Genomic DNA, 16,257 nt, shown 5'->3' with positions numbered 1-16,257 from the left:
TAAGTACCATGTTTGCTCGATTATAAGATGACCCCCCCAAAATCTGAATATTAATTTAGGAAAAAAAGAAAAAGCCTGAATATAAGATGACCCTATAGGAAAAAAGGTTTTACTAGTAAATATTAATTCATGTAAACTATTTTTTCATATTTAATAAAAGCTATGATTGAGAAAAAAAATTGTTTTAATTTCCTTTTATTTGCCAACCCCCCCCCCCAGTTATGCACATCTGCCCCCAGGCACAGTGGCATATAGGGGGTAAAAGGCATACCATGGGGCACTTTGCCTCCAGAAAAGCCTTATACCCCCCCCCCCACGACTTACCAGTGCTTGTGACTCCCTGGTGTCTGGTTTAGGGTGATCACAAACATGTCAACAAGGATAATAGCGCAATGGGTTCCAAAGAAAGTAACTTTATTACAGCAGTACTCTTTGAAACAATTGCCCCCTCTAGTGGAGAAATAAAACCTCCACATCCCCACTACATAAAAGTATTGCATGGAACTAGCTGGAACTAGGAGCTCTTCTCTACATTGATGTCAATAAACCCTTTGACATCATGAAACCTTTCACAGGTGAGATTGACCAACAGCTGCTTTGTTCCTGGCACAAATGGTGTTAAGTCCAAACTAACAACAGTCTCCTTTTTGGGCTCCAGAACTCCAATGCTGTGAAAAAAAATAAAAAATATTTGTTGAGTGTTATGACATTCCAGATTGCATAGGCTAAGATGGCAAAGTAATTAACTTCTTTAATACCTCTCTGTGTTTCATATGGACTGATTTATGATTAGTGCATTTCACAATCAAATCTTCCATTTTAATCAACCATGTTTTCTGTAACCTTAAAGATGTTTTTCCACCTATGTGGAACTAAATATCACATTAAAAACACACATAGAAAATAGGAACACTGACTGGTTTATATACCATTGGCATTAAACTCACTTTTTCACAAGTATTTCTTGTGTTAAACCACAGCCCTCTGCTGTCAGCACGCAGTCAGTAACAGCAACAGACAAAGGGTTGGTGAATGTGACCTCCACAGGTAAAGGATGACCTACCACAGCTGGTCCAAGAGCCTAAGATATAAAAACAAACACAAAAAATTGTATTCCTACAGTCACACTTTAGTAAATATTCATTATAAATTATTGACTAAAATATCTGACATTATACAACATGCATTCATAGAATAATACCATATTAAAACATACATATACATGACGACTAAATAACTTAAAAAACCATAATAAAAATGATAATTATTAAATAAGTACATTCATTCCAAAGTGGGCAAGACTATACATGCAACATGAAGCTATATGTTACGATCAAGACCAGCCCCATGCGTTTCTGGTGTCCTATACCCTAGGCGCAACCATGGTGCAACCATAAAACAGGACATGTCAGGGGATCTATGATCTCCCTGCTAATTGATCCTGCAGCATTAAAAAATGTGAGAGTATAAAATGGGTTTGTGATGTTGTAACCTTTATATATAGAGGTGGATTCTGTAGTATGACGGTCGCTTCCACAAACAGCTCCCCCCAGCCTTCAACTTGACACACGCTGCTCACATAGATCATATTGTCAGTTGTCAATGCCTTTTCATAATGAGAATAAAGAATCTGCAGCGTAACTGTTTGTTCTAAAACAAAGAAAAATGTAAAAACTATTAAAAACCAAATGATTAAGTTGACCAAACATTAATATGTAATCATATTGCTTGTCTGTCACCCAAATGGAATACAGATGAGCATCACATATAGCCATAGCCTAGCAGTGATTCTTGGGTGATGCCTCCATAAGAGCAGTTTAAGCTGCTTATCAGAATATTATGGAAACATGAAACAAAACATAATAGAACTGAACAAATATAACTAGACCCACAACAGGTATTCAGAAACTTGAACAGCAAAATTAACTATACCTCTTTCCCTTGGTATTGTTGTAATTCATGTTTTGATACTGGTTGTCACTTATCTAGTATGGCTAAAATAATAAATATGGATATAATTTAGGTACAATTGTCTTAAATGAAGGTGCCTTTCATAAAAGAACATTAGCCACCAGCTTTCAGTTTTCTTAAATTCAAGGTCTTGACTGAATTATGCTGGGATCTTTACCCCTTTACTAACAGTAGACTTGTTTTGGAAATCAAAGTCTGGTGTTTTCTTTTCCTTGGATGGATCTTGTATGTGTTAATGTGTTGTAAGTTATATCACCATTCTATATTGTGAGGGTTTCTCTGAAGCTTAAACACTGCTATGGAGCAGGTTACTGAGAACATATATAAAGATGAATGTCTATACAAGACTGAACTCCCTGGATAAAAGAATATGTTTTTTAATCATGCTTTTACTTTTAGCTGAGCTCCAATACCTTCATTAGGTCCTAGCTGAATAACCACAGAGTTTGAGAGGACAGGTCTTCGTACAAGTCTGTTGTACACAATGGCAGTGGCATTTAGATTAGCAGTGATGTTTTTGCTTTCAGAGGTCAAGTTCTTGAGAGTCAGGATAACATTAATATCATCACCAACAATGGGAGTCCCTTTGATGTTTATTTCCCCAGACACGTCAGGCTCACTTCTCGGAGCTATAGCTGACGATCCAGCAGCTGACAAAGGTATAAATCCTGGAGCTACATTCGTTAAGCGCAGAGCCTTGTTATAAACCTCTCTCTCCTGGGATGTACCTAAAAGAATAATAATCAAATATTAATCTATATATATATATATATATATATATATATATATATATATACGGGCTCAACAGTGCAAAGGTCTACTGGTATATCTTTACCTTCTCCATACTTGTAATCTTGTGTAATATTGTTCAAAGAATTTCTGCCGACAGCTTTTGTGCAGATAAGTAGGCCAACCGACGCAGTATAGGTATTTGCTTTTGTGACTTTACCATCATTGTGTTCGATTAATACATTGACATCAGCATTGACCTCCGAATATACGAAACGTGTGTCATATAATTTATCCACATCTCCTTCTTTTACAGCACGTTGAGAAGCAGGTCCTAACTGAAAGATACCTAAAGATTACATACATGTTAGGTGGATGAAAGTATGTAAAATATGTAAATAATTTACACAACTTAACCTATATATTTGTTGACCAATTTGTGGAATAATTATTTCCTAAATTGTTTCCAAATGAGGTACACACAGGAATTTTATCACCTTTAATTTCAGACTTCTTGAACCATCTTTTCCACCTGCTACCTTGACTTTATGTGGAAGGCTCTTCAAGCTCCTGTAGACTGAGGTTCTTATATCTGAAGTACCACTAAAGAATCACGTTTTATTAATATCTTGGTTGGAAATCATTTCATTCCTTGATCATGGGCCATTAGTGACTGTAGCTCAAAAACTGGTACGAGTGCCATTGCTGTAGTCTGTGAACTTTGTCCTGAGTTCTACATAAATTGACCTCTTCTCTCGCATTATCTACTTTAAAAGGTGTCAACAGCGTGGACTTCATGTGAAAGTAGTTTACGGGGCCCATCACCCAGCTTCCTTCCTACCATAAGTGCAGAGACACTACGAATGCTAGATGATTTGCATTATACATATTAAACACACATTAATCAATGATTATGCTTAAATGGCTTTATGAGTCTGGTAGAGGCATCGGCACCATTAATTGCCCAGACCTTTATCTGGATTAAAACATTTTGGAAAGGTATCAATTAAATATATCAATTGCTTCACTAGAGATACTTGCCCATATTGGTTATTATGTCACAAGCACAGTTGATTGTTTGGATGTTTGAGATTGTGATGCACAGAGCACCTATTACATGTGCCTTATAAATATTTTACTGTCAGGAACTGGGTTCATACAGACGAGTTCAGGAGTTATTGCGCAGTAGCGGAGTAGGACAGGGCCTGGCGCAGAGTGGGCATCTAGGGTTGTGCAGCTACATACCAGAGCCCTGACATAGCAGCTGATGTTAACCAGAACTTGGAGATATCCTGCAGGCACCCTGGAGCAGGCATGAAACATAGCAGTAGAATCATGTGCAGGATGCTGCAGGCTGGGAGTAGGGAAGCTAAGCAGTGTACAGGAGAAACATAGCAAGCAAGGGACAGGGAGAGCAAGGAGCAGGGGACAGGGAGACCAAGCAAGAAGCATACCCAGACAAGACATACATAATACAGGGCACAACAGGGAACAAGACAAGGAATACTCAAGATCTGACATGAACAGGACAGGACACCCCTCTACCGGGGTTTCAGGACAGGACACCCCTCTACCAGCGTTTTAGGACAGGACACCCCTCTACTGGGGATACAGGACATCACAAACTGACACACCTAAATACAGGAACTAGCCTAGGACTACAAGATATCAATTGGAGATTCCGTCACATCTTATGGCCACAGTATGCTTAGCCCACCACTACGCCAAAGTACTCTAATATTCGGTGGGTCCTAACGCTAAACCCTGCCTATGGAAGTACTAATAAACTGAACATTGAATCTATACACAAAACCAAGAAGGACATACCCTTAGACTGCAGACTGAGACAAACATAACGGATGGGGCACACTTTATAAAGGAAACAGAGCTGAAACAAAGAGCAAGACTGGAATCAAGGAATCAGAGGTTCAGGACAGAACATACGGAAATCCAGAAATGGACCACAGCAAGACAGGAAACAACAGACATGCAGCTCCGCAGCCTGGATGGGGCCTGACATTTACCTAATTTACAATTCTTTCAAGGTATGTTTTAATTGTTACCGTCACTCATCTCCTGGGGAGTTGAATCCCAGATCTGCCATCCACTATAGGTGGTTCCAAGATCATTCCTCTGAAACCAGCTTTCATTCCAGCAATGAAAGTTCCTGAATTGAACAACGCAATATAAGTTTAGTACTTATGAAAACTGTATTTAATCGTGTATGGTATATACATAAGGCTATCAAGCCTACAAAACAAGACCAATGGACGGATAATATTTGAGGCAGGAATAAATGGGCAGACTAGGTGCGCCAAATGGTTCTTATCTGTTGTCAAATTTTATGTTTGTATGTATCTATTCTGCCATTTCAGAGGTGGTCCTCCAGGACATAGGACATGCAACATAAGGTAAGTCCTGAAGGGAAGCTGGTTAGGCCAGCTAGCCTCATAAACACACCATTGAGGGCTGGCACACAATGTCTTTAAACAGTGTCATTGAAAACAATGATATGAGGCCTGGAATAATGTGATGGAGTTGTCTCATGTAGCAATGTTATTTCAACGGTAACACCTCCCAGTTGCCAATAAATCAATTCTCATTTTCCTACTGATCATTTATGGCTTACCTGTTAACATGAAACCGGTCACTGAAAACAGTTTTACACTATTATAAATCTAACTATCCCAGGTCATTATATATATTTCAGCCTTTTGCAAACAAGACATACACTAAACCCTCACTGAGTAACAGTAAAACGTAACTTTTTAATTAGACAGATAAAAACAAGAAATCCACACAACTAGTCTAAATGTATGCTAGTCCAGTCTGTAAAAAATAATAATAAATTAGGGTACGTAATAATATTTTAATAAGATAGCATATCTTGCAAAAAGCACTATCCCTAAGTGAAGGGTTAGAACATTTACTTTTGATTCAATTCCTGCCCGATTACTTATTAGAGTGTGGCTTTTTATATTGTTTTTACACAAAAAATAGATATTTAGGAATACCTTTTTTCTATGCCTAATTAGTACCGGTGAATAAGCACAATAATGTAGTTGGATACAACTGACAGAGTTAAGTAGGCTGACAACAGGTTAGATGAAAAAAGGTCCTGTTACTTACCAGATACTATCACCTCCTTTGTCTATAGGATCTCCTGAGACACTATAGTAGCTTTCAACACTCAGGTTGCTATTGGAATCATGTGCAGAAGAGTAGTTGGTAATCACACGACAGGGTAAACCCAGGGCTCTGCTAACTTAAGTAAAAAAAGAACACTTCCACTAAGTATGGGTAATGCAGATATATTGATGATATACAGATTGTAATGACAAAAAGAAGCCATCTGGCCTTTTATATTTATATTTCCTCATAGGCATTTATTTTTCATTTGCTTTATGTTTATTTGGTCGCAAATCAATCTAAAAAACCCAAAACAATAACACATAAATGGACCCACAGCTTATTATCCCCTTCGTGACAAAGGCTGATTTTACTTTTTGTACCCTTCGTGACAATGGCCTTTTTAACATTTCTGCGCTGCTTGTGTTTAGCTGTAATTTTCTTCTTTCCCGTTTACTGAACCCACACACATTAGATATTGTTTTTTTCAGGACAAGAAGGGCTTTCTTTAGATGACATTGTTTTGATTGTATCATATTATTTACTACTAAAAAAAGTATAAAATATGGTGAAAAATTTAGAAAAAAATGACTGTTTCTAACTTTTAGTTGAAAAATCTTTTACTCATCTATAAAAGGTAATGAAAAAACCTGCTAAATGGATTCTACTATTTGTCCTGAGTTTAGAAATACCCAATGTTTTTATGTTTTTTTGCTTTTTTCTACCCATTATGGGGCAATAAGTACAGGTAGCGTTTTGCTATTTCAAAGCCATTTTTTCCAAATCTGGTAATTCTTCCCCCCATGTGCCATTTCGGGTATCTTTGAACCCGGCCAATGCAATTTACCCCATTAAATCATATATTTTTGAAAACTAGACAGCCCAGGGTATTCCAAATGCTAGTATTTTAACTCTTTCCATGCACCATATCTACCACCAGTTTTTGTCAAACTTTGTGGTAGTCATTTTTTTGCATTTGTTTTGTCACACACATTTTACTTCAGGTATGAATTAAAAGGTTCTCGTTTATGTCACTATCACAAAACACCCCAATATGTGTTCATCAACATCTCCTGAGTACAGCGATACCTCACATTAATGATTTTGCCTGGCCGTTTGGGGGCAAAAGGGCCACATTTGGGGCATGCGCATTTTTCAATGTTGAACTTTGGCATTTGGGGATCCACTGCCTATGCCCTATTTGGTACATCTTTGAGTCGGGCCATTTCAGTGTGCCCAATAAACCCATATATTTTTGAAAACTAGACACCCCAGGGTATTTCAAATGCTAGTATTTTAACTCTTTCCATGCACCATATCTACCACCAGTCTTTGTCAAACTTTGTGGTAGTCATTTTTTTGCATTTGGTTTTCCACACACATTTTACTTCAGGTATGAATTAAAAAGTTCTCGTATATGTCACTATCACAAAACACCCCAATATGTGTTCAGCAACATCTCCTGAGTACAGCGATACCTCACATGAATGATTTTGCCTGGCCGTTTGGGGGCAAAAGGGCCACATTTGGGGCATGCGCATTTTTCAATGTTGAACTTTGGCATTTGGGGATCCACTGCCCATGCCCTATTTGGTACATCTTTGAGCCGGGCCATTTCAGTGTGCCCAACAAAACCATATATTTTTCAAAACTAGACACCACAGGGTATTTTAAATGCTGGTATTTTAACTCTTTGCATGCACACATTTTACCACCAGCATGTTTTCAAAGTTTGCAGTAGTATTTTTGTGTGTGTATTTTTCCCACACACACCTACTTTATGTATGAATTTACAGCTCCTGGTATATGCCGCTGTCACACGACACCCCATAATGTGTTCAGCAACATCTCCTGAGTACAGTGGTACCCCACATGCATGGGTTTGTCATTTTTGTGGGAACTAAAAGGCCACATTTGGTACGTGTGCATTTTTCTAATTGGAAATTAGGTGTGTGGCCATCCTTCCCCCGGTGTTAATTGGGACGTTGTTGAACCTGGCCAATTCAATTTACCCCATCAAATCATACCTTTTTTAAAAGTAGACACCCCACGGGCATTTAATATGCCAGTATTTTAACTCTTTCCATGCGAGAATTGTTTTAAGCTAATATGCTAATTTTAGGACTTGCTCACAAAAATATATTTTTTATATATATATATATTTTTTTGGCCTTTTTTTTTAATTTTTTAACATTTTTTTTCAACTTGAAGGTTCCCCTGATAGTGACATCAGTGGGAAATTATTTTTACATTTTACTGGTTTTTTACTATTTTTTTTCTAATTATTATTAATTTTATTTTATTTTTAATTTATTTTTTCTAATCACACTGTGATTAGAAAGCTGAGCTCCATTGACTTGCATGGTGAATGCAGTACCTGTATTCAACCTGCAAGTGGAGCCAAAGTTCTCTAGATGGTCTGGACCATCTAGCGAACTTTTAAAATTTGTTGGTTCCTGTTACAGGGCAGCGGCCATCTTGCTTGATGGCGAAGATCATCGGCAGCTGCGGCTGTGACCGCTCTCCGGAGCGGTCACAGCCCATCGAAAGGTAAGTGTTTGGTGTCGCTGGATGCCTCCTGATCGAGGCATTCCAGCGACACCATTTAAGTTTAGGAGGCGATCATCGATCGCCTCCTAAACGCTTTTAAAACGGGCGTCCGCCGCCATACAAAGTATGGCGGATGTTGACGCCCCGTGGAGGGGCCAGAGATGGCCCCTTCGTTCCGATAGCGGCGTTGCTGAATGCCTCGAGGTCGAGGCATTCAGCAACGTTTTTTGGGTGCAGAAAGCGAAAACAGATCGCTTTCTGCACCCGTTTAAAGACGTGCCGGTCCTGGCACGTCAATTGTCGTAAAGCACATGCTTTTCCGTGTCGTGCCAGGACCGGCAATTGTCGTTAAGGGGTTAAAGGCACGAGCAGTATGTAAAATTCAATCATAGAACAGAAAGAAAAGAAAAAAATATCATAGTGTAGTTCATCCCTCCCGCTCACCCCCCTACGCGATTTATGGGCTTGAATAAGCCCCACCAAACATAAGGGTCCAATTTGTCTGTTAGATATATATATACAATTATTTCGATGAACTACACTATGATGTTTTTTTCTTTTCTTTCTGTTCTATGATTGAATTTTACATACTGCTCGGATTTCCTTGAAGCTACATTGAATTGGTATTATTTGCATTATTTATACTCACTTGGTGTGAGGGGCGCGGTCACCTATATATATTTTTGCACTTTTTCTTTAACAAAGTGGGGTTTTGAGGTGTACCTGCAGCACATTCACATTTACTTATTACGTGTTTTTTTTGCTTATATAATTGTATTTTATATTATTTATATAATTTTTTTGCGCACTACTCACTTTTTATTCTACTGAATAAATATGATTAAAAATCATCAGGTAAATGTGGCACAGGTGAGGCATGGATGGACTGGTAGATAATGGCTAGCACAACATAGAGGAGCTATAAGGTGAAGAATGCCTTTTGGAAAATCATGGTGCACAGAAAGTTACAGCAAGTTGGATAGCAATACTTTAAGGATAGACAGCAATATGGATTATTAGGAAGAACGAACTAGAAATATTCTGTTATCAAGAGACATTATCTAATCTACAATCTGCTTGGCCGATAATAATACCGGTAATATTAAAAACAGCTAGTAATTATAGAGCCGTTTTCCCAGTGGAACTCAAAGTGCTTTAGATATTATTATTATTTGTTACCACAGCCAGAGCCACATAGGAACATAATTACCTGTACACAAAACACCAGCAAAGACCCAGCACTGCCCATATTTAACTGGTTGGTGTTCTTGGTACCACTTCCGGAGGATTTGGGTGCTCCCAGTCCAAGAGCTTGGGCTGGTGCCTTCAGAATACTCTCCACTCCAATTCCCCATTACTACACCATTATCATCTCTGCTGTTAACCTGAATGGTGACAAAGATTGACACAAAGCTATATATATATATATATATATATATATATATATATATATATATATATATATATATACACATATATATATACTTATATATATATATATATATATCTTCATAGGCGTACAGCGATCCTTTGTTCCAATGGCACATTGTGTTAGATAATTCAAGCAAGTTATATATAAAATATATAATATATATAATATATATATATATATATATATACACACACATATAAATGTATATTTATATATTATACTGCACGAAAGGATTGCTGTGCAAACATTTCATGACTGTTTCCATGGTCAGAGTAAGAATTAGAGTAAAAGATAAGGTTAATCTAGGAAAACAAATTATAAATTAAATTTTTTTATAGGAAATAAAGGATACTTTTTGGGGCCAATTACAGGACAAGTTAAGCAAGTACATGTTCATATTTCATTAAAAATTAAAAATAAACTTGTCATATTAGACAACTCACTATAACCCCTACACAAGTCCCTGTTTGGACAAGGGATATAGTACAGTTTGTGCCAGATTACAAAAATATCTTTACATTTGTTTGTAAATATGCACCTAATTTCTAATCATATAACAAGAAGGGATATTGTTACGCACATTAAATGTAAAAACAAAAAACAAAAAAACATACTTTAGGGGGAATGATTTTATCACCATAGAAACCAATGGAAATGTCAACTCAGCAGCAACATTCCACTGGTTGCTAAATTGAGAAGACCACTGTTCAAAATCTGCAACCAATTACCGTTATTTTTTTTTTATGCATAACCCCCATTGTGTACTCATTTGCACAATATGTTCAGCTATAAAAAGATGCCATGTCAGAACTGGAAGCACTGTGGTTGAGCAAACTTAATCATATTTTAACTTATATGATATTCTCCCTCTCTCGATCGCTTCCATAAACACTATATACACAGAACTAATTTTAGCTTGAGTTGCGACATTGCCGTTAATCATAAGCGCCATGTTTTTTAAACCCCTTGAGATGGACTGCTCAGCTAACTTTTTGGCAGCCAACTTGATTCCAAGGTGTATCAAGGTGTACTTAACTTAAAAGCCCAAAGACATCGGATACATTTTTCATTAGATTTAGCAACAACAGAAAACCACCAATGCCTGAATGATTTCACCATTGTCCAAACTCGAGTAGGATCTGGTTCAACTAAGTGCCCACGGTGACCAAGAAACTATCAGTGAATATGCCAGAATAATTACTATTTGCTATCATTCATGGTTTGGAATGGTGCCAACTCACTCCAGTTTTATCAAATAATAGTTCAGAACAGGACACATTCTTCTTTAACATATAAATCTATGGATATTGGGTATAAATATATTATATTAGATGTTGCTGAGACTTCTCATTTAATCATTAACATCATCGTATGATGCTGAAAGAGTGCAACATGTCGAAACACATCTCTTCATAGTAGCAATTTGAACTACAAGCACTTTATTAATTAGTTATTTTGCAATGCTGGCGTCGTCCTTGCATATATTTATAGGCAAATGATTTTACTTGCTTTCCTTATTAGTACTCATTATAAATTATAGTAACAGTGGAATAGTGACTGGAGTGATAAAACGCTTATTCCCATAATACCAGATGATGAGTTTTTTTCAGCAATGTCCAATATTTGTGGCACATGGCCACATGGTCAGATGACTTTCCCTGTCATATAGACAAAAATAATAATAATTCTGTCTTATCACTGATCCATAAGGTTCAGGTCAGAGGCGTAAATGGAAACCACAGGGCCCTGGTGCTAAAATTGCTCCGGGGCCCCAAAACTTCACAACTTGCTTGTACCCCCCCCTTCCAGCATACACTCTGGCACACATATGTAAACACACTTACACAAAGTACACAAACGTACTCATACTCACTAACACACACATACACATTCATTCTAACACACACTCCTGATACGCTCCTGTCTCCCTGTGCCGGTTCAAAATAGTTTGAAGGGCCCTTCCTACACTGCAGAAGTTTCCCCAAACATAGCTTCATAAAGCTTAATGTTTAGTGACATAGCAGAAGCCAACAAAAATGCCTTTTATCACACCTTGATCAATTTCATTTGTATTGTTGTCTTTTACCATATAAGAATAGTCTCCATGGTATCCTACCTGTGTTGAGTAGTGATTGGGCAATGGACTTTTTTCACAGAACCAGTAAAAACATGTGCTGGTTACTTAGCACCCATTGTGGAAAACGATTATGTTGACCCCATTATATACACTCAAAATACCAAAAGAGGAAATAAGTATTCAAATTGAATGTAATTAATACTTATACTGATCTTGGAAGTTTTTGTTTTGATGTGTGAAGTGTTGCCTCCAAAATACAGCTATTTTTAAACTTTAAATTCCTCAATTTTCATCTAACCAAATTTGGCGTGAGATTATGTATTTTATATATAGATTTACCGTATATTCAGCTTATTCAACAACAATACTTTACCACTGATAAATTACCAGTAGACACTCACAATAGCACTTAGCGTTCTGCATAGGTATAAAGGGTCATTTCGCCTCCGTACATCCTCTGATGGGTTACGCCGGTAAGTCAGCGTTGAGTCCATCAGGGCAAGGGCAATGTTAAGTATGTTGTCTTGAAACTGTATTAAGAAGAAGAAGAAGAAAAAAACATTAATTGTGCATTTAGAACAGATATCCTGTGTAATATACCATTAATTTATGGACTTCAACTAATTAGGTATGTCATATTTCTTAGAAAAATGTTTGGTCATTTTTTGGTACAGTTTGGTTAAAGTGGAAGCAATAAATGCAATGCAACCTTTCTTTAGACAGGACAAAGCTATTCAAAGGACCTCATCTTTTCATGGCGTCTGGGATGAATAACAGTGTTCTAGAGAATATCCACATCTTGTGCCATACAATACCGATCCATTTCAATCTTTTTTTACCTGTCCATAGTTCCAAGGCACAGGTATTGGGCTAGCTGGTTCCCCCATATAAATGAGTCCAAATTCTGACAAAACATATTCTTCTCTCTCTGACTGATCTGCCAGATACACAGTATCACCTGAAATCCAAATAGAACTGCCTGTTATCAATACATCGTTTCCCTGCACTCCTTAGTAAGGGCACATTTATATTTACCTTACTTTGGGACATTTACCATGTGGATTAGATTTTTAAGAATTAATGCCACCAGACTTTTGGATCAACCAGTAATACAGCATGTTACATTTTAGATCACTGAATAGTTCTGTTCTACTTGAGCTGTATTAGCAATTGGAGAAAATTAGAGATGCTCCCAAATCTACCTTGGACATAAATGTTGTCCTGATTTTTCCAACATTGTTCCTAATGTACTGATAATGAAATTCTTAATCCTATGACACATCCTCTGGGGTCTTGGAACTGTTCTGCCACATAAACTGAAACAGATTTCGTCTTGTGGTGATACCTTAAGTCTTCAAATACCCTTACTTATATATTTTCTCTTTTCTTCCTATTTCTCACATTTCACTTTTTGGGCATTACATATCCAGGTGAATAACAGGAGATCCATACTGTGTGTGCATACATGAATTCTACGCTGGTGCTATATGTACGTTTGATTGATTCTCAATTTTTAGATACCAATTGTCAGGATAACCACGCAGGTTAGAATTACCTGAGTTCCAGGTATTGAAAAGAAGTATAAATTCTCCTATCTTTGTGATGCCTCCATTTGTCTGCACCTGAAGAGCATATCGTCCGATTACAGCATTGGATGGAGTGAAGAAGGTCATTTTCATGGAGTCAGAACCACTTGCCCCTCGTTGGGCTCCCCAGCTGTTTGTTTGGGGCGAAGAAGAATCTGAGAAGGTATTCTCCAGTAAAGAGTTACCTGGCGACACAGAACATGATCCGTGACAGACAGATTATTTGGGGTTAACAAAAACATTGCATAAAGTTTTAATCTTTAGAGCTATAAACTTTTATGAATTTGGCATCACCATTGGGCGTGTTTATAAATCAGTGGGAATAAGTAGGTTTATGAACCGTGTGTAATTTAGGTGTGTTGAAATAAGAGGTTTTAAGATGATGATAAGAGATTGGTGATATTTATAAGGTAAGGCCAGGATAGGAGTAGTGCTAGTCCGTGAAGTTTATCAGATACAGGACTGTGTCTATAATCATGTGAGTGAGTTGGGCATAGGGTCTGCACCGCTGTGTCAAGGTAGAGCAGTAGGCTATGTTAGTGTCTGATTGGTAATGTCTGTTATTGTGTTCTAGAAACTACTGATTATACAGCCTCGCACAGCTATTTTGTGGATTATGGGGAGCCAGGATTGTGTTTTAGGTGGAAAAAGGACAATATAAGAAATTTTTTATGCGACATGGAATAGTTATGGATTAAGTAAGATGTGCAAGAATGAGGTATAACTTGGGTGAGACGAAATTTAGTATTGCACAGCTATCTTTGCTTTGAAGAACAGCTTAATATTTTGTAGGACAGGGCAGTCTGTTGAGGTTGGTGCAATGTATGGAATACTTGGTCAGGTGAAGCCATAGTTCAGCTTTCTATGTCAAGTTGCATTTACCTGTATCTGATGTTACAAGCCTGGCAGTGAACTGCATCCTGTCCTGAGCTGTGACTTGTCGGTTGAACACCAGAGACATGTTAAATGGATTACCCCTTCTCACAATTAGACCTCCATTGAGATAGGAATCGGTATGGTGTGCGCCTCTATTGTCACTTATTTGAAGGTCAAAATTTATAACCTGAAGAGCTGTAAGAAAAAAGAGTTTATTAGAAAGTCATACAAGACTCCTGGCTCTGATCTGGTGACTGGGCCCTACTGCCTCTCCACCACAAGACTAATCCCAGGGTTGTTTACAACTGGTAATATGAAGTCTATTATATTGAAATGATGCTCATCAGAGACAAATATCCACAATAAACTGTATTATTGTACAGTATATTTGCTGGTGTCAAAACTTAAGACATTTAGGAGATTGGGGGCATCCTTGAAGGCAGCTGCACTTTGAATATATCATGTCCAATCATCAAATAATGAAACCATTGCTTCCAGTTGAGTTCTCATAGCTTGTCCGAGTTACCTTATCTATAATGGAGGAAATCTGGAGTGGGTGCATAGTACACGTCGGCTACTGGGCCAACAAGTGGCATAACAGACATTTTTCGTAAACATATTAACTGAGCCTAAGAAACATAGAACAACGTTTTACTATGATGAGTAATACTGTATACTGCTCCTCATAGCTACATTTAAAGTTTTGTAACCTGCGTTATTATTGTACATAAAAAAGCAAATAGGTGGTAGATGAGGATCAAGATTACCTACAGCATAATGAAGGGTATGTTGAAATTACCTGTTCAATGGGTGGTGGGACTTGTGGCTAGAATGGGCTTCTTTTTTTAATGTACCAAATACATGGTACCCTCATTTCCATTTTCTGTCCACTAATGGTCTCTAATATTATATAACATATAATTTATAAATCAGCTTAAGACATAATTGATAAATGCTGCGGTATTTCACCCAATGCTTAAACAGATTAAAAAACAACTGATTTATCTTCACTAAATTCAACAAGTACTATCAGCCATTGTCCAAACACAGATATGATAGCCAGATTGCCAGCCGATAAACCCCCCCCATTAATAACCTGTTTTAGTATACTGATTGTGCTTGTTTCCGATATATTATCACTAAATAGAAAGTAAGAACAATTATTCTTCTCCAGAGAGGAATTACTGATAAAGTCTATATTATTGTTTCTTAATCTTGGCCCACAAGAGCCCTATGTTTAAAGATCTTCTCAGATGAGCACAGGTCAGTCAACCACTGTTTGGCCGTCAGACCTGTAAGAAAGAGGCACCTGTACCCATATGAAGAAGAACAGAGGATCTGCGCTTTTGAGGGGGACTGGATGAGTTTTGGAGATAAACTCTGTTTCTAGAAAACCATATTAAAAATGCATTCCAGGTAACATTATTCGTGATGTGTATTCACGATTATTCGCTAAGGTTTGTAATGCAAGTGACATTTCTAGTTAGTACAATATTTACAGTTTTAAATCCACACATTACTTGAATGAGTCACTACATTAAAGGTTTCTTAGAAGCGACTTCTAAGCCTCTGATTGGCAGCCATAAAATGGGTTCTACCACTCATTGTCTATGTTTGTGAGTCTTTTAATTTTTTTTTTAGGCATGTACACTGTCATTAAGTCTAAACAAATCATGACTGCTCAAAGAAAAATTAATATACTTTTTTTAGAGAAATTAATAGTAAAATATTCTATTAACACAATATGATATGATAAAAAAAAAGTTTCAAGCTGAAACCATTATATGCTATATTAAATGTTTCTACAGTTGTCCAGTTGTCTTACAAATAATAATCTGGAAAGCTTAATAATGTTATTAATGTTACCCATGATGATCTTGTCTGCCTCTGTGATACTTGCCTGCCAT

General features: G+C 37.3%; 1 protein-coding gene across 1 annotated transcript; it reads right to left on the bottom strand.

Moving 5' to 3' along the window:
• Positions 1–514: 514 nt before the first annotated feature.
• On the bottom strand, positions 515–16,257 carry LOC149278826 (protein-glutamine gamma-glutamyltransferase E-like). Its single transcript, XM_089501706.1, has 13 exons — positions 16,251–16,257; positions 14,357–14,545; positions 13,444–13,659; positions 12,728–12,846; positions 12,290–12,418; positions 9,590–9,764; positions 5,830–5,965; positions 4,764–4,867; positions 2,807–3,049; positions 2,385–2,699; positions 1,580–1,650; positions 948–1,081; positions 515–668 (listed from the first exon to the last, which is right to left on the bottom strand). The coding sequence occupies exons 1-13, from the start codon at positions 16,255–16,257 to the stop codon at positions 515–517; spliced, it is 1,992 nt and encodes a 663-aa protein (XP_089357832.1).

The sequence above is a fragment of the Sceloporus occidentalis genome, unplaced genomic scaffold (assembly GCF_023333645.1).
Source record: "Sceloporus occidentalis isolate IW3139 unplaced genomic scaffold, rSceOcc1.0.p SCAF_179, whole genome shotgun sequence".
Taxonomy (NCBI): domain Eukaryota; kingdom Metazoa; phylum Chordata; class Lepidosauria; order Squamata; family Phrynosomatidae; genus Sceloporus; species Sceloporus occidentalis.
The sequence above is the reverse complement of the archived record's forward strand: the minus strand, read 5'-3'. Positions and strand labels throughout refer to the sequence as shown.